General features: G+C 42.0%; 1 protein-coding gene across 1 annotated transcript; it reads right to left on the bottom strand.

Annotated features, from left to right (window-relative positions):
• Positions 1-16,064: 16,064 nt before the first annotated feature.
• gdf3 (growth differentiation factor 3) lies at positions 16,065-21,038 on the bottom strand. The gene is made up of 5 exons (XM_055151919.1): positions 20,616-21,038; positions 19,290-19,487; positions 19,032-19,223; positions 17,686-17,885; positions 16,065-16,408 (listed from the first exon to the last, which is right to left on the bottom strand). The coding sequence occupies exons 1-5, from the start codon at positions 20,953-20,955 to the stop codon at positions 16,169-16,171; spliced, it is 1,170 nt and encodes a 389-aa protein (XP_055007894.1). The 5' UTR covers positions 20,956-21,038; the 3' UTR covers positions 16,065-16,168.
• Between the last annotated feature and the right edge of the window lie 2,916 nt (positions 21,039-23,954).

The raw sequence follows: 23,954 nt of genomic DNA, 5'->3' as shown, positions 1-23,954 counted from the left end.
AACTTTCCTCTTACGCCACAGCAGCTACGATCACATTGCTGCTTCCTCTGAATTGCAAAACTGAAGTAATATCACCAAAACTCCTAAAAACTGCTTTCATTTCCTGCCTGCTGTGTTGCGACATTTTTCTTTTTTAAGTCACTTCAAAATAGACTTTACAGCAACGTCATCTGTTGTGACACTTTTTCAGTGAAGTTGAGGCTGATCGTAGCCTGATTCATCGGCCGGTTTCACTTCGTGGAAACCGCCTGACCTCGCAGCATTAGAATTTGTTCGCTCGACGTTAGGCTGGTACTTTTTTTATTTAACCAATCACTGTTATTTGGTCGTGACGTATGTAATGCACTGCTAAAGGGGCTAACTGGTATATTAAGCTTTTCCCAAATCCTGTAGGAAGAAGGGCAATAATGTTTTTCCCCATGATAAAATTCACCAAACATTCTCTTTGTTCTGGCTTTAAATCACAGGTGTCAAACATAAGGCCCGGGGGCCAGATCCGGCCCTCCAAGACCTTTAATGAAATTGAATTTTTCTTCAAGATTCAGGTTGTTCATAATCTTATAATATTATAATAAGAAAGAGTTCATCAATTAAAAAAGATTTCTGTAATAGATTTGCGTTTCTCTGCACAAATATTTGAAGTTATTGTTATTTTTGGGGTTTATATGACATGAGTTTTCTGATTCGGCCCCTTTGGGATCAAAGTAGGTTGGATACGGCCCCCAGACCAAAATGAGTTTGACACCCCTGCTTTAAATCCTCGATCTCGGGAATCGTTGCCAACACAGAGTGTCTGTCTTTGTCTACATCCATCTCAACCACTTTGTTTACTGTTGTGCTGTTCCACAAAAAGGACCCTGTCATGGCTTCACGGCTCTTCTTTGATTGGTCGGTGTGCGGTCTACAACTTCCGGGGTTCTTGCAAACCATCTAGTGTATTCCAATTCCTGACCCCATCGCTGGAGAGAAATGGAATTGAGCGGAGGTACTATGTGGCACGAGTCTGGCGAGGATGATTGAACGCAGCACAGAGAATTTAACCTGTCCATTCAGTCACACAACCAGTCTGCTCCTGTGTCAGTGTAAACATCCTGCTCTCTGTGGTGTCGCTGCACTAATCATCATATCTTGGTTAAATAAAGCACAAAAAAACTGGAAATGCAAGTTTGAGTAGCTCCTCGGCAGCAGACAACGACCGGTTTACTAGACTGCATTAGACTCGATGTTTATTTGGAACCGGCGTTTATTTAAATATACACCTGCACCTGGCGTTTAAAGGATAAACCCGGCGGTTAATTGAAACCCAGCTATTATTTGGTATTTTACTTATTTTAATTCTTAAATGCCCAGACCTGTCCTCGTTAGGGTTTGTCAAAAGTATAAAAAATGGGACACTAATCGATACCAAAACTATCAAAACTAGATACTCATTTAAGCGGGTAGTTTTAAAAAAGTCACATTTTCAGGACAGAAATTAGCCTTTCCTGAATCGCTTTAAAATGATCTTGAACTGCATTAGGACAAACATAAGAGCACATAGACTAGGGGATGTGATGCTAACCGGAGGCATTGCTCTGTCTGAGGCTCTGTTGTGATCTGTTGCTGTTTAAATCAATCTTGTTTTTTGTTTTTTTCTTGAGTTTTAGACAATCTTGAAACTTTTCGACATTGCATTGTGTCATCATGGTAACTACTTTAAACATTCCACCATAGAGATACATGTAGAACACCCCAGCGCGATGTCACTGCACAAGTATCAATACACCCATACCTGGTCGTAAGATGGTAATATAAAACAAAGTACTACGATTTAATGTTGAAAATCACATTCTGTTGTCAAAAAGAGTGTTTTTATTATCGTAGTGGTATCGGAATCAGTATTGAGTTCGCTGAAATTGCATTAATCGATCGTCGGGAGAATTAATGATCCATTATCGATTAATCATTCATGTTTTAATATTAAAATGATCATCATTATTATTACTACTAATCTGCATAAATAAATTCAACTTTCAAATTCAACAACATATAAAACATAATCACTCTAGAGCCACATCAGCCTGTTTGACATTATAACTGTCATGGCTGTGCTCTCCTCCCTCCCCCTGTGTGTGTGTGTGTGTGTGTGTGTGTGTGTGTGTGTGTGTGTGTGTGTGTGTGTGTGTGTGTGTGTGTGTGTGTGTGTGTGTGTGTGTGTGTGTGTGTGTGTGTGGGCGGAGTCTCCTGGTCCTCTGATTCGCCTCACCTGCAAGCAATCAAGAGCCAACTACTTGAGACCTGCTCACCTGTAAGACTCTGCCAGATTGTTTGCTACCAACACACGGTGAACCTCTTGGCTCCTCATTCTGAGTTTTTTGCTTTTTACCTTTTTGCCTCAACGTTTTACTTACCTGCGTTCTTTACTCTCCAGTGTTCCCTGCCGTCTCCAGTCCAGCTCCAGTCCTGCTCCAGTCCTGCTCCAGTCCTGCTCCAGCCCAGCTCCAGTTCTGCTCCAGTCCTGCTCCAGTCCTGCTCCAGTCCTGCTCCAGTCCAGCTCCAGTCCTGCTCCAGTCCTGCTCCTGCCCTGCTCCAGTCCTGCTCCAGTCCTGCTCCAGTCCTGCTCCAGTCCTGCTCCATAGAGGTAAGATCTTAAGACCGAGCCCAAGCCCGACCCGACCCGACCCGAAATTCGGGCCTAAAATGTCAATCATTACTTCGGGTCGGGCTCGGGCTTCAAATAAATATATGTTTATAAAATGTATGCTAAAACGATGTGTGGATGTGTAAGGAATACTTGTTATAAAATAAATAATATGGATAAAACAGAGAAGTAATGTAATGTAATTGCTATTTAACTACTAAACAGGATCCGCAGAGCCAGAGCTCTGCGCACGTGAACGCCCCCTCTTCATTTAATCATCTTCCCCTCCGCAAGTCTGCATCTATTTTGACCTGGTGTCCCCAATATGGAGGAGCAAGAAGTTAAACTAAAGGCAGGAGAACTGAAAAGACAAACACGCACCGGTGCACCCTGCTCCAGTCCAGCTCCTGCCCTGCTCCAGCCCTGCTCCAGTCCAGCTCCTGCCCTGCTCCAGCCCTGCTCCAGTCCAGCTCCAGTCCTGCTCCAAGCCCTGCTCCAGCGCACATTCTACCTGTAGTAAATAAATTATCCTTTTTCATTTTTGTGAACCGGTCTCCAGTCCATTTTTTGGGTCCATCCATTGTTGCACCACATAACAATAACGTGTTTAATGCAGCTTTGTTCAACTCTCACAGAAACAAAACTTAAAACCTCATGGCTCATTTGCATAAACTAAGCAAAGAAAAAAAAAAACGCTCTTGTGCGCTGATGCGGTCAACTTCTGTCGGACTAAAGGACACGATTCAGTGGAATAGAGGTTAGTGTGACCATATTTGCGTTTGTCAAAACCAGGACACCGTACGGGGGGTGGGAGTTGGGGCCTCGTCATCGACATTGAGCTACTCTCACCTGGCAAAGCTTTTTCATGTTTTTCGGTGTCCTGGTGAACTTTAAGGTCCCTGGCACTGCCACTGGACACCGAAACATATGTGCTGCTTTGTACACTGTGAACATGGCCTCCCACTTGTCTCAACCGGGATGAAAAGTGGGGAATTTCTGGTACAAGTCATTGTTAAATGCACATCTGCGCTTCGGCATGTTGCAGGCTGATCGACTGTCTGTGTCTGCTCGCTCCTTCTGAGTTGCAGAGAGCTATGAGAGACACTCAGTTTAATGGCCTAATGAAAGGTAATGAAAACCCGGACATTTGCATCACTTTATAAAAACAAAACAAAAAAAAATGGATGGCCAGGACAGTTATGTGAAAAAAGGACATGTCCGGGAAAAAACGGACGTTTGGTCACCCTACGCTACGCACAGCATCCTACATTCGGTTTGTCGATTAAAAATTAACGTAATCGACAAAATTCTTAATGATCAATTATCAATTAATCGACTAATCATGCCCATCCCTAGTATTGAGTATCGAGTCTATTCCTTAACATCAAAATCAAGTCAAACCAAGACTCCAACCTGCCTTTGAACCCATATAACATTGGCTCTACTTGTACACATTTTGCAGTATCCCCATAAATCAGTAGTATATACGGCTATAGGGAGTACATGTTGTTACTTTGTGTATTGTGTGATAGAGGAGCTGTGATGCCTTCAGGGACCCTCTCGGTAAATGGATTTTTTTTTTTTTTTTTGTTCTCTTCTGGTACGTTCCCAGCGCAATCCGAGGCTGCATCTCCAGAACAAATGTGTGTGTGTAATAATAACACAAAATTCCAGTATGACTTTATTAACTGGGTGTAAAACTGCTCCCATGACGAATAAAAGCAGAGAAGGCAGCTACATCATTATTATTATTATGTTCAAATTGTTATCTTTTCATCCACCCACTGTGCCCCAAGTGGTTCCCCAAACAATCAGAGTACTACATATTTGAAGGAACAGTACTTCTAGCTACTAATGCTTGGTGTTGTCTCAAAATACAAGGTCGTACAGGTTGGTATAGTTTAATTCAGTGTTTTTCAGGCGAGGGACCCGAAAACTGATGGAGAGCTGGAGCAGGGACCGCTACTATATACAAGGCATATAATTGTGTTTTATATTAAATTGGGCCTAGTGTCGTGTATAAACAGCTACTGTGGTATTGTGCATTTGATACTGGGGGTATTTCATTAAAGTCACTTAACAAGTCCAGGCTAATACTGAAATCCTGAGCTGAAACTAACTCCATTTCATCTCCAGTTTAAGCCTCAACTCGTTTCATGCCAGAAATAATTCTCTGACCAAAGCTAAACTCAGGCCTGAAGTTTAAGCTGCTCTTTGTGCTCACGGTGACTCTGAGAAAACCAGAGCAATGGAGCAACAACATCACAGAAAACAGGCTCAAACGGGCTCTGATCAAACGAGCGAGGAGCCACAGTGCTCACAGATAAGAGTTTGAGTGAGAGACAAGGGAATGATGAGAGAAAGATAGACGTGATGATGAAGCGAACACTGAAAACCAGTTCATCCTCATCCTTCAAAAATGAACAAATAAATAAATAAATAAATAAATAATGTGTTTCTCACCTTCCACAGTGGTTGGTCTCTCACCCTCATCGAGTTAAGGTCCTCTACCAGAGGCCTGGGAGCCTGAGAGTTCTGCGCAGTATCTTTGCTGTTCCCACTACTGCACTTTTCTGGACTGAGATGTTTGTTGTTTTTCCCGGTATCTGTTGTAGCCACTCTTCCAGTTTGGGGGTTACAGCCCCGAGTGCTCCGATCACCACAGGCACCACTGATGCCTTCACTTTTCAGGCTCTCTCCAGCTCCTCCATGAACACCTGGTATTTTTCTAGTTTCTCGTGTTCCTTCTTCCTGATATTACCATGGCTTGGTACTTCAATGACCACCACGGCTCTGCTCTGTTTCTTATCCACCACCACTATGTCTGGTTGGTTCACCATCACCATCCTGTCAGTCTGTATGTGGAAGTCCCACAGGATCTTGGCTCGGTCGTTCTCCACAACCTTTGGAGGTGTTTCCCACCTTGATCCTGGGGTTTCCAGCCCGTAACTCTGCACAGATGTTTCTGTACACTTTGCCCGCCACTTGGTTATGTCGCTTCATGTTTGTTTCCCTGCCAGCATCTTACACCCTGCAGTTCTGTGCTGGACTGTCTCAGGAGCCTCTTTGCACAGTCTACACCGTGGCTCTTGTCTGGTGTGGTAGATCTGGGCCTCTATTGCCTGGGTTCTCAGGGCCTGCTCCTGAGCAGCCAAGATGAGCCTCTGTGTGTCCTTAAGACCAGCTCTCTCAAGCCATTGGTACAGTGTGAATGCAGCACTGAGAGCGATCCCTACCACAAATTATAAATATACATATATAAAGTCTAATCAACCAAAGATTTTGCAGCCCCGCTGTTGAGGACCTCTGAGTTAAAGGTTCTATATTACGCACAATTGACTCTTGTGAGCTTTAAGTGAGGCTACAATGTTGTTACCTCCACAAAAACATACCTGGAGTTGATCACTTTTGAACATAAGGAGAAAAGTAGCCAACTTGAAAGCTACCACTTCATGACATCACAAGTTGGAACAGAGCATTCTGAGCTTGGGAGTTTTATGTAATATAAGCCCTTTAATGAGCTCTTTTTGCAGCTTTTCAAACATGTTTTTATTAAAGACTCAAATGTTCTATACTCCAAAGTAACAAAAGCGATACCCATTTTTATTCTCATCTCCAGTGCCCCTCCAGCAGAATGCCCCATGTTATATTGTGTTTAGTGACCCCTGCAGCCTCGGAGGTCAAAGGTCACACACACAATCATGTCACTGCTCACATCTGTGCACGAAGTCTTGAACACTGAGCGAAAATAAAAACAATCTCACAGAAATAACTGGAAATACTTACCTGGTCTAGAAGTTGAACTTCTATGGTATGTGTCTTAGTGTGTGTGTGTGTGTGTGTGTGTGTGTCCAAATAAAATTAAAGGTGAATTATGTCACTTTTCCATTGGAGGCTTCTGCTCATCTCCATGGAGATGTTATTGCTTTGCCTAGAATATTGCTCAGTAATACATGCATCAAGAATCTCAGACTTCCGGTCATTGCTCAGTTCATACTGGGAAGGATTTTCCGAAAAAGTGAGCATCAAACCTCTGTGTTTGATATTCCAGTGGGATGCGTCTATTGACAAAGCCAGTCTTTTAAACCGTATCGCTTTTGTTTCTGGTTCTGATTTTGTCATATTTTAGTTTTGGGATTCAGACATCGTAATTGTGTGGTTGCTGGATCCTAACAGCGGAAAACGGCTCGAGAAATTTGTTTGTGAACTCCATAAGTGCAAAAGGGAATCAGATCTATGTGACTGCAAACCTCTGTTCAAACTGTTTCCCTTCCCAACGGAATTGAAAAATAGTGAAAGGCGAAGGCGATGGGCAGGATTGATCCACAGGAAGGACCAAAAAGGAAACCTTTCTCTACCTCTTGCTTAACAAACAAGATTTTGTTTTTTCCCATGGGATTTGACACATTACATACGTCACAACCAAATAGCAGCGATTGGTTCAATAAAAATGTACCCGCCTACTGTCAAGCGAACAAATCCTAATACTGCAAGGTCAGACAGTTTCCACAAAGTGAAACCGGCAAAGCAAAATTCCGGTGCTGCTGAGAAAATAGTCCCTCAACATGCGACGATTCATGCGATGCAAGGTTAGTTTTATTTCAAACATTATTCTATCAACACAGACATTTACATCGATAGTCTGGTGTTGTAATTGTTTTCGCTTCGGGTGTTTTGTGGAATGGGTGAGACTGTTTTTAGTGGCAGGCTAACTATGGCCATTGACATGCACTAGCCTAGCACCAGCGACCTCTGTGTAACGGGTGTGTGTCTGTTCATTAAAAGTCTAAGGTCTTGGTGCACATCCGTTAACCCTTAATATATATCTGCGTTGTGTTCTTGAGTCCTGCAACGGGGCGAAGGAAGGACCATGAGACACTGGTGAACACTGGGTACACCTTTACTGGTGGTTCTGCACAAATGAAAGAAAAATGCAGATCCTTGTCACATGTGTCTCCATGCACGCAGCTCATCTGTCCTTTCTGTAGGAAAACACATGGAGAATGCTGAAGTTAGCTCTCAACTACATGTGATTACAGTAAACTTGAACAATACAGACATGAAACCGCTCCTACATGGTTCAAACTATACATGTGGATTTGTAAATGATCAGTTATGATGTTTTACTATGCACTAAATATCAGAAAATTATATATTGACATAAAAAAAAAAAAACTTGATGCAGATGTGCAGCACGCAACCCACATTGGGACAGTACAGACAAAATGTGCAACTCTTAATAACATAATAATAACACTGGGGAAGACGCTAAAACCTGCCTAAAACCATGAAATAACAATAGATATTTAACTGAAGTGAAGGATTTGGTGAAATTCAAAATAAAATCAAAAATACATTTTTCCTTGGTTACATCTGCAAATACAAGGACTGGATGGAATATTTTTAAAAAGTGTCTCCACACATCTCCAACACTCTGGCTCACTGGGAAATGAGGTCCTATGTTTAAAATTCCGGACTCTCCCTTTAAAGCTCACAAGAGTCAATTTTGCGTAATACAGGACCTTTAAGAATCGGCCCTAAGCCCCTCAGCGCTCAGGACGTCCTCTATAAACCTGCAAACAGCTCAGTGTGTGAAGTGAGCCCGGTGGGACCTGTGCTGGCCCAGCGTGAGTAAGCAGCAGCCTGATGTACGGCCTATTGATTAAATTAGCATTAGCTTCGAGAGCGGAATATTAAGCGCGGGCCGCAGCCGCGCTCCGTGCACAGTCACACACGGGCCGCTCGATACGCACACCACAACACTTTCTGCTCCAGGAAACTAATTGGATTTTAAATTTCCAAAAGATGCAAAAAATGATTAGATGATGATCAGCTGTCCGTGTCTCAAAGGAACGCCAAAAATATGGTTGGACGTAGGAGTAGTAGTAGTCGTAGCAGTCGTAGTAGTAGGTGTAATACATAGTAGTAGTAGATCTAGCAGTAGATGTAGAAGTAGTATTAGTATTAGTACTAGTAGATGTAGTAGATGTAGTAGTAGTAGTAGTAGTATAGTAGTAGATGTAGTAGTAGTAGTAGTAGTAGTAGTAGTAGTAGTAGTAGTAGTAGTAGTAGTAGTAGTAGTAGTAGTAGATGTAGTAGTAGTAGATGTAGTAGTAGTAGTAGGTATAGTAGAAGATGTAGATGTAGTAGTAGTAGTAGTGGTAGGTGTAGTAGATGTAGTAGTAGATGTAATAATAGTAGTATTAGTAGTAGTAGTAGATGTAGTAATAGATGCAGTAGTAGTAGTAGATATAGTTGTAGCTGTATTGGTAGTAGTAGATATATTAGTAAATGTAGTAGTAGTAGTAGACGTAGTAGTAGACGTAGTAGTAGCTGTAGTAATAGATGTAGTAGTAGTAGTAGTAGATATAGTAGTAGATGTAGTTATAGATGTAGTAGTAGTAGATAGTAGATGTAGTAGTAGTAGTAGATGTAGTAGTAGTAGATGTAGTAACAGATGTAGTAGTAGTAGATATAATAGTAGATGTAGTTATAGATGTAATAGTAGTAGTAGACATAGTAGTAGTAGTAGATATAGTAATAGATGTAGTAGTAGATATAGTTGTAACTGTAGTAGTAGTAGTACATATAGTAGTAGATGTAGTAGTAGTACACGTAGTAGTAGATGTAGTAATAGATGTAGTAGTAGTAGTTGATATAATAGTAGATGTAGTAGAAGTAGTAGTAGATGTAGTAGTAGTAGTACAGATGTAGTAGTAGACGTAGAAGTAGTACTACTAGTAGTACTAGTAGTAGTACTAGGTATATTAGTAGATGTAGTAATAGTACTAGTAGATGTAGCAGTAGTAGTAGTAGTAGTAGTAGTAGTAGTAGTAGTGTACTAGCAGATGTAGTAGTAGACGTAGTAATAGTAGTAGTAGAGATATGACATGGTTTAAAAGGTGCACTATGTAACTTTTTGGTTGTGGGTCCATCACCTGCTTGTTTCTATGGATACCTCATTGCTCTGCCTGGAATGTTCCGCAGTATGACTTTAAACAGCCTTTAAATAAACCTTACAATTTATTCAATTACAGGTGGTTTTATAGCTCAAAAATACCTAGAAAAACAGACATTCTGACTGTGAGCGGGGTCGCCTCTCCACAGATCTGACCTGGAACTTGGTCTGGTTTGGTCTCCAACACAAAACACAAGTCCAGGTTTGTTTGGGATGAGGAACAACATTATTATAGTGTTTTTATGCTGCTGATAATCTGGAGTAAAGTGTTTTGTTGCTGTGTTTTATTCTGAAATAACAAATACATTCTGATTGTGTTTGTGAGAGAATTGAAGTTATTTTGTAAGTTTCAGTAACACACTTTTCTCGTTTCCTTCTCCTCGATTCTTCAGGAAATGGGTGAGGAAGTCCCGCTACAGAGGAGACACAGCGAGGAGCGAGGATGTACAGTAAACTCCTCACCGAGACCAATAAAGTTTGATTCTTTTATCTGCTCCAGACGCCTCCCTCAGGTTTACTCCTTCACTCCGAGGTTCACGCAATATGACACATTTGACTGACAGCGGAAAAATGGAGAACCGAGGAGAGGAATCGAGGAGAAGGGAGCGAGGAAAGAGAAATGGGACAGTGTGTTCTCAGCATCAGAGCGAAAGCACATTGAATGCGCAGAGGTCAGAGGTCACACGGATCGAGTGAATGAGAATCCGTGTGTGATACGTTCATTCGTTTTTCAAAGTAAAACCGAAAATATGAAAATGAAAAAACTATTTTCTTCATTATTTGTCTCCAAAGCCAAAAAGAAAGAAACAAAATAATTTTAAAAAACAGATAATGATTTTTTTTTTTTTCAATTTTCAATTTTGTGTTTAAATTAATAATGGAAAAAACGGATAATGGACGTTTTCCGTTTCCGTGACTTAAACTGCGATGCTGGAATGAACGAGGAATGAACCAGAACTTAAACCAGGACTAAAAAAGGTCTAAACCAGGTCAGAGTCCTGCACAGGTCCATTTCTGGAGACCCGCACCCGCCCGCACCCATGCAGTACAGCACAGCACCCGCCCATTAACTCGTGATTATATCAAAGTTAAACCCTCACCAGCCTGGACCCGTTAACATTCCACCTGTTACCCGCCCGTGCCCGCGATAAATCACACACAAATTAAAAGCATTCTAACTGAAGCGTTCATCAGAATATGAACTGAAAAGTTACGTCTTCAAGAACTACAATCACAAAATGAAACGAAACAGTTACGCAATAAGAACACGAATTCACAGACGCGACGCGACTGTCATCACTTCACAGGTTTATTTACTGAGCACAAGAAACACTGATCGAGATGCTGGACTTTCGTGCCGCACACGCCACGGACTGAACCAGGACTAACCTAGGACTAACCCAGGACTAACCCAGGACTAACCCAGGACTAACCCAGGACTGATTCCAGGACTGAACCAGAACTCACTGTCGGGACAGGACCGGTGCAGAGCCGTCGCCCGATCATGTTTTACAGACATCTTGCATTGTGGGCTCGGGGTTCTCTCTCTTTCTTAAGTCCAAGATTAGTCGTACCTGCAGGTATTCGACCCGGTGCAGGACTCTGAACCACTAAACCAGGTCTAAACCAGGACTAAACCAGAACTAAACGTCTCAGTCCCAGTTTGGTTCCGGTCTGGTTCCAGTGTCAGTCCTGATCACCTGACAGTCTACGCAAGTGCACCTCTGGGCCCATCCCGACACTCCTGGTTCAGTCCAGGTTTATTCCTGGTTTGGACCCATTTTAGTCCTGGTTCAGTCCAGCATCACAGTTTATTAAGTCAGAGAAACGGGAAACTCGGCCGTTATCCCTTTTTGGTTTTGGAGGGTTTTTTTGTTTATTTTTATTTATTTATTTTTTTGAACAAATGATACACGGATTGGCTGGTTCCATGACGTAAATTGCATATGGACTGAACCCGGACTGAACCAAAAGACAAGGAGAGAAAAGGCAAAAGAGAGAGAGAGAGAGAAAGAGAGAGATGAGACAAAGTGGTGAGTTAGAGAGGGAGAAGACAGAGGAGAAATAAAGAGGGAGAGAGAGGAGGAGGACTGACAAAGAGAGAGGAGAAAATGAGAAAAAGAGAGAAGAAACAGGGAGGGAGAGAGAGAGAGGAGTAGAGACAGAGAAAAGAGAGGGAGAAGGAGAGAAAGACCGAGGAGAAACAGAGAGAGAGAGAGACAAGAAACAGAGGGAGAGAGAGCGGAGAAACACGGAGAGAGGAGAAACAAAGGGAGAGGGAGAGAGAGAAGAATGAGAGAAACAGAAAGAGACAGAAAAGAGATGAGACAAAGCGGTGAGAGGGAGAAGAGAGAGAAGGACCGACAGAGAGGAGAGAGAAAACGAGAGAAGAAACAGGGAGGGAGAGAGAGAGAGAGAGAGGAAAGACAGAGAAAAGAGAGGTGAGATACAGAGGGAGAGGAGAGACAAAAAAAGAAAAAGAATAGAGAAAGAGGAGAGGCAGAGAGAGAGGAAGAGAGGAGACCAAAAAGAGAGAGGAATGTGTACAAAGGAAGCGAGAAACAAAAAAAGACTGGAGTAAAGAGGGAGAGCTGGAGAGAACGGGATGAGAGAGATGGAGAGGATGAAGAGCGACGGGAGAGAGAGGGAGAATGGAGGGAGAAAGAGGAAGGGAGTGATTGGATGAGGGATAAAGGTGGAGAGAGAGAGGAAGAGAGAGAATCCATCCCTCCTGCAGTTCTCCACATGAGTCTGGGGACAGAAAGGTCAGTGGAGCGCCGGTCCCGCCGAGACCACCCCGACTCAACGGTACGAGAGAGAGACGCCTCCCCGCCCTGCCACAGAGCCGGCTCGTAAAAGTCACGCGTTACCGGGGGTGTTACCGGGCAGAAAACACTCACAGCCCATTACCGATGATTAGGAGGCGCGCGAGGGGAGGGCTGTAACGAGAGAGGAGGGGAAGAGAGAGAGAGGAGAGGGGGAGGTAGAGACGGTAGGGCGGAGAGAGGGGGGAAGAGAGAGAGACAGAAGAGGGGTGAAGAGAGAAAGAGAGAAAGAAAGAGAGGAGCAGGGGGAGAAACATAGAGAGACAGACAGAAAGAGAGGAGAGGGAAGAGAGAGGGAGGGTTTAAACGAGAGAAGGGGGAGGGAAAGGGGGCAGTAGGGTGGGAGGGGAGAAAGAGAGAGAGAGAAGAGTGGGGTGAAAAAGAGAGAGAAGAGGGCGGACAAAGCGAGAGAAGAGAGGAAGGAGATGAAAGAGAAAGGAGAGGGAGAAGATGAGGGAGAGAAGAGGGGGGAAAAGAGAGAGAGAAGGGGGGAAGAGAGAGGAGAGCGGGGAGATGAGAGAGAGAGGGTGGAGAAAGAGAAAAAGAGAAGAGGGAGAAAGAGAGAGAAGAGTGGGGGAGAAAGAGAGAGAGGAGAGTGGGGAGATGAAGAGAGAGGAGAGGGGGAAGATGAGAGAGGAGTGGGGGGAGAAAGAGAGAGAACAGAGTGGGGAGATGAGAGAGGGAGAAGATGAGAGAGGGAGGAGAGGGTGGAGAAAGAGAGAAAGAGAAGATGGAGAAAGAGAGTGAGAGGAGAGGGGTGAAAAAGAGAGAGAGAAGTGAGGTCAGAAAGAGGAGAAGGGGGAGATGAGAGAGAGAGAGAGAAGAGGGAGAAAGAGAGAAAGAGAGAGAGAAGAGAGAGAAAAAGAGAGAGAGCAGAGAGGGAGATAAGAGAGAGAAAGAGAAGAGAGGAGCAGGGGTGTGAGAGAGAGGAGAGGGTGGAGAAAGAGAGAGAGAGAGAGGGGAGCGGGGGGAGACGCATATGAGAGAGAGTAGACAGACAGAAAGAAAGAGAGGAGAGGGAAGAGAGAGGGAGAGGTTTAAATGAGAGAGGAGGGAGGGAAAGGGGGCAGTAGGGTGGGAGGGGAGAAAGAGAGAGAGGAGAGAAAGAGGAGTGGGGTGAGAAAGAGAGAGAAGAGGGTGGACAAAATGAGAGCGGAGGGAGAAGATGAGAGAGAGAGGAGTGGGAGAAAGAGAGAGAGAGAGAAGTGGGGTGAGAAAAAGAGAGAGAGAGGAGGGGGGAGATGAGAGAGAGAGAGAGAAAAGGGAGAAAGAGAGAGAGAGGAGGGGGATGAGAGAGAGAAGAGGGGAGGAGGGTGAGAAAGAGAGAGAGTGTAAGGTGAGGAAGAGAGAGAAAGGGGGTGAGAAAAGAGAGGAGAGGGGGAAAAGAGAGAGAAGAGGGAGGAGAAAAAGAGAGGGGAGTGAGAGAGAGGAGGGGGTGAGAAAGAGAGAGACGGGAGAGAGAGAGAGAGAGAGAGAGGGAAAAGACGAGAGAGAAGAGGGAGAAAAAGAGGAGTGGGGGAGAAAGAGAGAGAAGAGGGAGAAGATAAGCGAAAGAGGAGAGGGAGATGAGAGAGAGAGAAGAGGGAGAAGATGAGAGAGAGACGAGGGAGATGAGAGAGAGGAGAGGGAGAAAGAGAGGAGGTGAGAAGAGAGGAGAGGGGGTGAAAAAGAGAAAGGAGAGGGTTGAGAAAGAGAGAGAGGGGAGGAGGGTGGGTAAAGAGAGAGAAGAGAGGGAGGAGATGAGAGACAGAGAAGAGGGAGAGAGAGAGAAAGAGAGGAGGTGAGAAGAGAGAGGGAAGGGGGTGAGAAAGAGACAGAATAGAGGGTGGAGAAGATGAGAGAAAGAAGAGAGAGGGGGTAAAGAGAGGGAGGAATGAGAAAGAGAGGAAAAGAGAGAGAAACAGCGAGAGGAAAGGAGGGAGAAGATAGATAGAATGAGAAAAGAGGGAAAAGAGAGAGGGAGGAGATAGATATAGAGACAGAGAGAAGACATAGTAAATAAAATAAATCAATCAAATGTTTTCTCTCTGGAGTTGTGTTTGTGTCAGTTTTGTGAAACACAGGACCTTTACGAAAAATCCTAAATCAGACAAATCAATAAAGTGAATTATTTTTATATTTTAGATCATTTAACAAAAGTAAGACATTCATTTGTGAATTTTACTATATTTTAAAGATGCATTGTGTAACTTTTCTGGTAGAGGGTCCACCAAATACAATAGTGTCTGGAATGTTCCACAGTATGGCATTAAACCTTTCTATTTTCGTGCACCTTTAACTTAAACGTGTGGGCCCTGCGACGGATTTTAGTATTAGTATAATTAGTATCGGCAAATATCGGTTATCTGTATCGACTCAAAAACGTGACTTCATCAATTACGTGTGTCACATTTTATTGATCAGAATGTAAGTGTGCTTTTATTGCTGCGTTTTACTGAATGAATCACAAATGAACTCAATAACCCGGAGTGAGACGTACGTAGGACTGGTGTCGTGCTGTCCGAGCTGGAGCCACAGTGCCCTCTGCTGGACAACTGCAACATCAACTGTAAGCAACAAGAAGGTTCAAGGAAAAATTGAGAACTGTTGAGAACTTCATACAGCTTCACTAGAATCACTTGGATCTTTTTTTTTTTTTTGCTTTGTGTTTTTTTTTTTTTTTTTCCTTCGTTTTTTGGAGGTGAAAAACTGTTTAAGGAAGGATTAACAACATTCTAGTATAGAGTCAGTTTTGCACAATACAGGAAATTTAATAGCTGAATTTGAGCATTTGTCAAAATTTCACCAAAAAAATCTAAGAATCTAAAAAAATAATTCATTGCAATAATAATAATACATTTCCTTGATGATCAATGAAGTATATATCTATGAAAAAAAGTAAAAAAAATAAAATAAAATGAAAGAAAGAAAGAAAAACGTAAAAAAAAAAAAAAATCTAATAAATAAATAAATAAATTTTGAAATCATTGCAATAATAATAGTAAATTTCCATTTCCTTTGTGATAAATAAAGTATATATCTATGAAAAAAAATAAAAAAAATAAAATAAAAATCATTCAATCATCAGCAATAATAATAAATTTCCTTGGTGATCAATAAAATATATATCTATAAAAACAATCTAAAAAAAATGAAAAATGTAAAAAATGAAAATGAAAAAAAAAATAAATGAATCATTGCAATAATAATAATAAAGTATATATCTATGAAAAAAAATCATTGCAAAAAGAACAACTAAAAAACCTAAAAAAAAAAAAAAAAATCTAAAAGAAAAAATTATTGTAACAGTAATGCATTTCCTTGGTGATCAATAAAGTAAAAAAAAAATAAATAAATAAATAAAGATCATTGCAACAGTAATAATACATTTGCCTGGTGATCAATGAAGTATTTATCTATGAAAAAAATAACTAAAAATAGTGTTGTTGTTTTTTTTATTAATTTTTTTTTATCATCTACCATTCAAAAACTCAATCTTTCATGTGTTAATGGAACTGTTACCCATGAATGGCAAAACTGTTTGAGTGTATACACAAAATGTACAAAATGTGTAGATTAATATTATTTAATTAATTGACATATAAAAACACCAAATTACAATTCTAGAATAAAAAAAAAAACATGTAATACAACACTGTAGAGAGGGGTAAGGATTGAGAAAAAGAGAGAAAGAAACAGTAGGGAGGAAGAGAGGAGGGGTCTGGGGTGGTAGAGAAAGAAAGGCGTGTGAGAGGAGAGAGAATGTTCCGCAGTCTTGCTTTAACACTATCTGCACCCGCACTCGTCCACCACCATGTCCTGGTAGTGCCTCAGGACCACGTTGTCGTTGTTGTCGTAGTAGAGCATGGAGATGGGGGACAGGCGGATGGGCACACAGCAGGGTTGGGGGGTGCCCTGCGGGTCGAGGGAGTGGACCAGCGTCTGGAGGATGGCGTGGTTGGTCCCGTTCAGGGTCTCGCTCAGAGGGAACGGGCACTCTCCATGACAGTAGTTGGCCATGTATCCCTGCGGAGAGAGGACAGGGTTTAACGGTTTTGTGTAGGGAAAAACACCAAATTGACTCTCACAGAATCAATTTGAACATTTTCTCAGGGGTTATATGAGTCCAACCTGTTCTAGAGTTAATTTAACATTTTTGGAAATGAATGAATAAATGAATGAATTAAGTAACACTGGACCAAAACTCCTGTCTATAACCCCAGAATCAAGAGTTATATTAACATTTTGAGAGTAAACAGATAACACTTGGTAGGATTATCCTGACCTGGCCAAACAACACACAGAGGTGTTTTATTTTTACACTTATTTTAGTTCATTTAAGATGAAATTATGCACAAAACTGGTTCAAACTGGTCTTCTCTCATGGGAGTTGGAGTGGTGGGTGGGAGGTGCCAAATTAACACTAAGGGGAGTTCAATAAACACTAGGGAAAGTTGAATTAACTCTAGGGGAGGTTGAATAAACACCGGGGGAGGTTGAATGAACACCAGAGGAAGTTGAATGAACACTAGGGGAGGTTAAGTTAACACACGGCAATGCTGAATTAACACAAGGCGAAGTTGAATAAACACTAGAGGAGGTTAAATGAACACCAGGAAAAATTTGAATTAACACTAAGGGAAGTTGAATTAACTTCAACCATATCCATAACCAATCGTCACTGTCAAATACAATTAAATGCAATAAATTAAATACATGAATATTTCTTTTCTTTCTTTTTTTAAATTTTTTTATTTAGCAAATATAACATAACAAAAAAACAAAACAAAAACATGCTAGATAAAAAAGGAGGTGCCGGAAGAGGCAAAAAACCCAAAGGGGCTTATATTAAAGCCTCCACCTTATGAATACATAAAAAATTGAACATTATTGCTGTGCATAAATGTATATTTAAACACCATGGATTAAATTCATTTAATTAAAATATAAGTAAGTTAGGGGGAGACTGCACCTGTGTGTGAAGAAAGTTTTGTAAACGGCTTATGCTACTATTTCTGCCAAACTAAAACAGCCGACATGAAATACAACTATTTCTGTCTCATTTTGACAATTTATCCCAATAAATAAAATTGTTCTTCCATCAAAAACACAATTGTCACTTAGAGCGGTTAAAGCAGTGGTCCCCCCAACTCAAAAGGTCAATTCTTGCTTGTGTCCTTCAGCAAAGCACTTGGCAGCCTCTCTTCTGTCAGTCTGCCCCAGGACAGCTACGGCTACACTAACATTTTACAACCCCTGAGTGTGGAGTGAATGATATTAAACCACATCCCCCCGTGTGTCACCTGTGGAGCGATGATCCAGTCCTGCCAGCCCACGTCCTTAAAGTGGATGTAGAGTCTTCGCGCTCGGCACACGTTCGAGGGGGTCACAGGGAGGTGCACCGCGCTCCTCCTCTGACGAGAACGGCACTGCTCCGGGTTCAGAGACACCAGCACCAGAGACGACTGCACCACAGGTACGGACAAGTCCGGCTGAACGGAGCCTGAGGAGGAGGGGGGAGAGGGGTTTGGGTGACTGAAAACATGGGGTAAACTATTTGTAGAAAAATATCAAGCTTTCAGACAATTGTATGCAAATGTAACTCAGCAACAAGGCAAGATTCAGCTTCAAGTGCACTTTTATAGAGGTTTAAATGACAGCTTTTTATGCATAATAGGACTCGTGCAAGGAGATTCAGCTTCTGTGTGGAATCCTCACAGTTTCTCCCCGTCTGTGTGGATTTTGTCTGGGTTGGCACTGAGTTGGCACTGAGTTGGCACTGAGTTGGCACTGAGTTGGCAGTCAAAACCAGCTCAACAGGTGAAATCATTCTGCTAACTGACCAAGCCTAGCTCAGGATGACAGTGATGCTGTACACCAGTGTTTCCCAAACTTTTTTTCTGAGGACCCATATTTTAAAAGTCACAAACCTTTGCAACGCAAGTCAATAGACATTATTTGTAAATCACTAAATAAAGTTGGATTTGACCATTATAGAACATTAATGAGGATATTTTATTTTATTTTTTTTATTTATATTTGTTTTTATTTGACCGAGTGATCGTGTCTCTGAACAATTAATATGACTCAAGTTGTAAACAATGAAAAACAGTCACTGAAGCAGCAATAAAAGGATCCATAAGTCGCCTATTTGGACATTAAATGCAGCCCATTTCTTTTTCTTTTCAACATTCAATTGAACCAGCAATATTGGAACAAATTAGTCAATAAAATAATTACAAAAATATTAGAAATTATACAAAACATGTCTTAACATTTCTAATGAGATAGGTGGACCTGTCTGTGTTTCTGTACAGTGCTCCAGTCCGGGTGCAGGAGGAGACGCAGCAGCAGATCAGGAGCAGTATTCAGTCTGTTTCTGTGCTTTGTCTTCATTTTTGTGAACATAGAAAATCCAAATTTACACATATATGTAGTAGTGAAAGTCATAAGTGTAGAAACACTGGCTCTACTGAGGACAGGATATTCTGACAAAATGCTTATCTAGAATGATGATAAAGTCACCGATCGAGTTATACAACTGTATATTGCAGACCTACATGCAGATCGTGACAAGGCGACCCCAAAAAAATCTTCGGGAAACAATGCTGTGTACAGTATATTTGACCTTAACCTTAACTGACTCTACCTGGGTGAAATGCCAGCAGTTCTTCTGGGTGTGCGCTGAAAGGAACCATCTCCAGGACCAGACCGTAGTTCCTCCCCGGTTTCCTCCAGGACTCTGCCACAGAGCTGAGGTCAAGGGTCACGGCTGTGGACTCAGGTTGGAGCTGCACAGACTGAGAGAGGAGCAGACGTCTGCTCGTCTGACGGTCAGCACCTTCAAATACATAAAGACATAAAGGGTTTTGGAAAATAGGAAACAAGTGTATGTTTTTTCAGTTACCTTTGAGTGTGGCGCGTGTGACCCTGTAGAGGGCGATGCTGAGCCCGCGGCTGGAGGACAGGAGCTCAGAGGAGAGCAGAGGTCTCCAGTGGAATCGAACCTCGAGTCGGGCCAGAGTCAACTGCTCCACAGGCTGAAGAACAGACATGTTAAAGAAGAGCTGCTTCTCCAGACCGCTCCAACCCGGCACCTCTCCACCTGCAGGGGGCGATACAACCATACTGGGTTAATACTGGGGGTGTCGTAACATCCTCTAGACCTGCAACATGGATTAAAGACCAAATATGGATTAAAGACAAAAATGACTTATAATTTGCATCTTCTGGTTTGCGGCTTGATAAATACATGAAGTAATGTTCATCAGTTGTATTATCCTTGGGTTTAAAATTCTATCTGAAAAATTCTGTAACTATTATACAAAATAGTCTCTTGTGAGCTTTAAGCCATGTGTAATGTTGGTGCCTCTGCAAAAACACTTAAGATAAGGTGAGGTGTGGTAATGCATGTGGTTTGTTTCATTCAGACATGTTTCAGTAACCAGGTTTCCCACTCTTTTTCACTGACAAAATTTCAAAACGTTTCCATGATTTTTTCATGACCTTAAGTGAATTTTCCATGACTTTACAGCACCTACATGTGTAGAATTGATCAGATTTTTAGGGCTAAAAATGAAATGTTAACACTTTCCACTCATCTTATGGTTTGGTATTATAGTTTTTTAACGTTCAAAATACTGTCATTTATTGTCGTCTCTTTTAAACAAAAGGCGCAGACGTTTGGAAATAATCAAAATAGCCTCATGAGAACTTAACAGAACGCTGTAGTTGTGCGAAAGAGATACTAAAATTAAATGACTTTCTCCATGACATTTTCAATTTCCATGCCTTTTCCAGGATTTCCATGACTCTGGGAACCCTGATTAACTCGTCAGTCTTCACCTCAAAAGCTCAAAATGCTCTGTTCCAGGTAGTGGTCATTTTCACATTATCAACTACTTTTTACTTTTAGTTCAGCAGAGATTTGGCAATTCCAAGGCAGAAATGATCCAAATGACACAACTGAAAGTGTATGGAGTTTAAAAACAGAATGGAAATCTTTCTGTATTCAGTGTTTTCTGTTTGAGAGAAGAATTCAGCCTAAATATGCAGAATTTGTGAGCTAAAAAATGTGAATTTGAAATGAAAACTGTGTATGTGATGAAGAGTCATTAACACAGATCAGAAAATAAGGTAATATGGGCCCTTTTATGAAGTTTTTGGAGACTTTTTGGAGCCTTTTGAGAGAATTGTCTAGTCTGGTATCAGCACACACACGCACGCCTCTCACCTTGGTCCTGCACGTAGCGGATGATGTTTCCCTTCACGCCGTACTCTGCCACGGTGCACGGGTCACTGTCCTGCGCCTTCTTCCGGTGCTCCGCGCTCCGGAACATCTTCCACAGCGCCGCCGGGACGTGGCGACGCGGCTGGCGGGACTCACGGCCTCCTACCCCGTCCGCGGCACCCGAACCCGCACCTCCTCCACCTGCAGCGGGCCGCGGTCTGGAGCTCAGCCCGAGGGAGGAGAGGAAGAGCCGCTCCTGGGCGCGCAGATCCTCCGGGGACGGGACCGAGCGGGCGGACAGGAGACAGGAGGCCAGCAGGACGCACGCCACGCCGGCTCTCATGCTGGGGAGAGTGTGGAGAGGGGGGAGTGATGGATGGTTGTTTTTGGAAGAGTGAATATACAGGATTTAGAAGTGTGAGTTTGACCCCGTGACCCCGCTGATAACACGTGAAGGGGCGGGGTTATCTTATCTACACAGGTAAACCAAATCTTAAAATAATGTTTATCATGTTGGTTTTTAAAGAGACAGATCGTAATTTTAGAGATTAGATCCTCAATTCCTAGTGAGCCAGAGTGTTGGAAACGTGTGGAGACACTTTTTAAAAAATCCATCCAGTCCTTGTATTTGCAGAGGTCGCTGGTGCGAGGCCAGCAGTGTTGGGAAGGTGACTTTTAAAATGTATTCCCCTACAGATTACAGATTACATCCCCTAAAGTGTAGTTTGTAACGGAATCTATTAAATTACTTAAAGTGAGTAATGTAATCTGAATACTTTGGATTAGTTGGTTTGCTGTAGAGAAGCAAAGACCAGGATATCGTAACATAAGATGTTTTGTCTGATAAAAGAAAATAAAAAGCCCAGATTAAAAAATATTATTGATAGAAGAGGAAGAGACACGGTCCATACAGCATGGTTTAGTCCTGTTAAATCCTAGTTTAGTCCTGGTTTAGTCCTGTTAAATCCTAGTTTAGTCCTGGTTTGAGTAGAATTACTGAAAAAAAGGGGGATATAGCCCAAAATGTGAAAACAGGAAAATACCGCTGTGTAATCCATTTATTTCAACAAAGTAACTGTAATCCAATTACCACTCACTGACACAGTAACTGTAACTGAATACAGTTACTCATAATTTGTACTCTGATTACGTAACTCTGGTACATGTAATCTGTTACTCCCCGACACTGTGGGCCAGTGCATGTCAGTGGTCATAGTTATAGGCCATAGAGGTCCTGAAACTCAGTGAGTGGTGGACAACTAACCTGAACATCACCAAGACTAAAGAACTCATCCTGGACCTTCGGAGGAACAGAGCCACTCCTGACCCCCTGTACATCAACAGCCAAAGTGTGGAGTGAGTGGAGTCCTTCAATTCCTTGGGGTTCACATCTCTGTGGATCTCTCCTGGTCAGTCAACACCTCAGCACTGGTCAAAAAGGCCCAGCAGCGGCTACACTTCCTGAGATGCTCAGGAAGGAGCAACTAAACACAAGTTGCTGGTGACCTTCTATTGTTCCACCATTGAGACCCTGCTGACCTCTGCTGTGACAGTGTGGCTCTCTAACTGCACAGAGGCTGACAGAGGGGGACCAACACTGCACAGGACATTACTGGCTGCCCTCTGCCTTCCTTAACCACATTATACAACTCCCACTGTCTCAGCAGAGCGAGGAAAATCATTAAAGACAATACTCTGGATTCCACCTGTTCAACCTGTTGCCTTCTAGCAGGCGCTTCAGGTCAATTCCAGCCAAAACAAATAGAGTCAGGGACAGCTTCTTCCCCAAAGCTGTCACCACACTGAACTTATCTTTATTCTGAGAACTGTTCATTAGTTTGTTTTTTCTTGCACTTTGACGGAGCAGCTCTAAATTACATTATACTGTAGAATGATAATAAAGGCTTTCTATTCTATTCTATTGTTATCCTGCCACTAAAAACAGTCTTACCCACTCCACAAAACACCCGAACCAAATCTATTATTACACCAGACTGTCCATGTAAATGTCTGTGTCAATAGAATAATGTTTGAAATAAAACTAACTTTGCATTGCATCAATCATCGTATGTTGAGGGACTATTTTCTCATATATCAGTCCACCGCTGCCAAGCTTTTTATCAGGAAGTACACCTCGCTGCTGCTCACTCAGAAATCCTTCAAATGCAAGGTTAGTTTTACTTGTAGAATTATTCTATTGACACAGACATTTACATCGACAGTCTGACATAATAATTGTTTTGACTCGGGTGTTTTGTGGAGTGGGTAAGACTGTTTTTAGTAGCATGCTAACTATGGCCATTGACATGCACTAGCCTAGCACCAATGACCTCTGCAAATACAAGGACTGGATGGAATATTTAAAAAAGTGCCTCCACATATCTCCAACACTCTCGCTCATGAGGTGCTATGTCCAAAATTAGGAACTGTCCCTTTAAGCCTTATTTAAATAGCCCTCAATTACTATTAAATCAGTGAGATGTCATTCCTCTGCCTGGAATGTTCCACAGTATGACATTAAACAGCTCTACCTTACATTTATTCCATTACAGGTGGTTTTATAGCTCAAAAGTACCTAAAAACAGACATTCTGACCTGTAACTTGCATCTGGTTTGGTCTCCATGAAGATAGAAAGGTTTAATGCCGTACTGTGAAAGCAATAACTCCATGTAGAAAAGCATTTGACAGACCCTCCACCTGAAAAGTTGCACAATGCACCTTTAAAGCTATCCAATTTAGCAAAAAAGTTACTAAAAAACCTCTTTAGACTTGGATTGTAGTAGTTTTCAGACACCATGTACAGTGTAACAGTACTCTTACTTGAGTAAAAGTTTTGGTTACTCTTCCCACTGTCTTTATGTTGACGATATGAAATTATTTGAACATTTGTGTTTCTTGCACCACTCCTTTGTTTGTTTCTTCTCACTTGGATAACCTCATGTTTTTCCCGCCAATTACTTATTTTACTTATTTATTGTTTTAAATAAATTAATCATGTGTTACCTCCAAACTGTTGCTATTACTTGAGTAGTACCATTTTACTCTTGAGTCATTTCTTGGACCTGTACTTTGCGACTGTACTCTTACTTGAATACAATTTCAAGTACAATTTAAGACAACACACAAATGCTTACCAACCTGGATTGGAACCTAACAACGTAAAATTAGTAAAGTACATATAACATTTTTACTTAACCCTTGTGCACCCCTTTAAAATAATCGCACCTGTGGTCCTTTGTGACAAAATGTACACTAGAAAAGAATACCACAATGTTTTTATGCAGTATGTATTTTGTCCAACTTTTTATGTGTCTTCATTTACTTCTGCCCTAATCATACAG

This window comes from Boleophthalmus pectinirostris, unplaced genomic scaffold, assembly GCF_026225935.1.
Source record: "Boleophthalmus pectinirostris isolate CB_2022bp ecotype Guang Dong unplaced genomic scaffold, ASM2622593v1 HiC_scaffold_1, whole genome shotgun sequence".
Lineage (NCBI taxonomy): Eukaryota > Metazoa > Chordata > Actinopteri > Gobiiformes > Gobiidae > Boleophthalmus > Boleophthalmus pectinirostris.
This window is presented reverse-complemented; position numbering and strand designations above follow the sequence as displayed.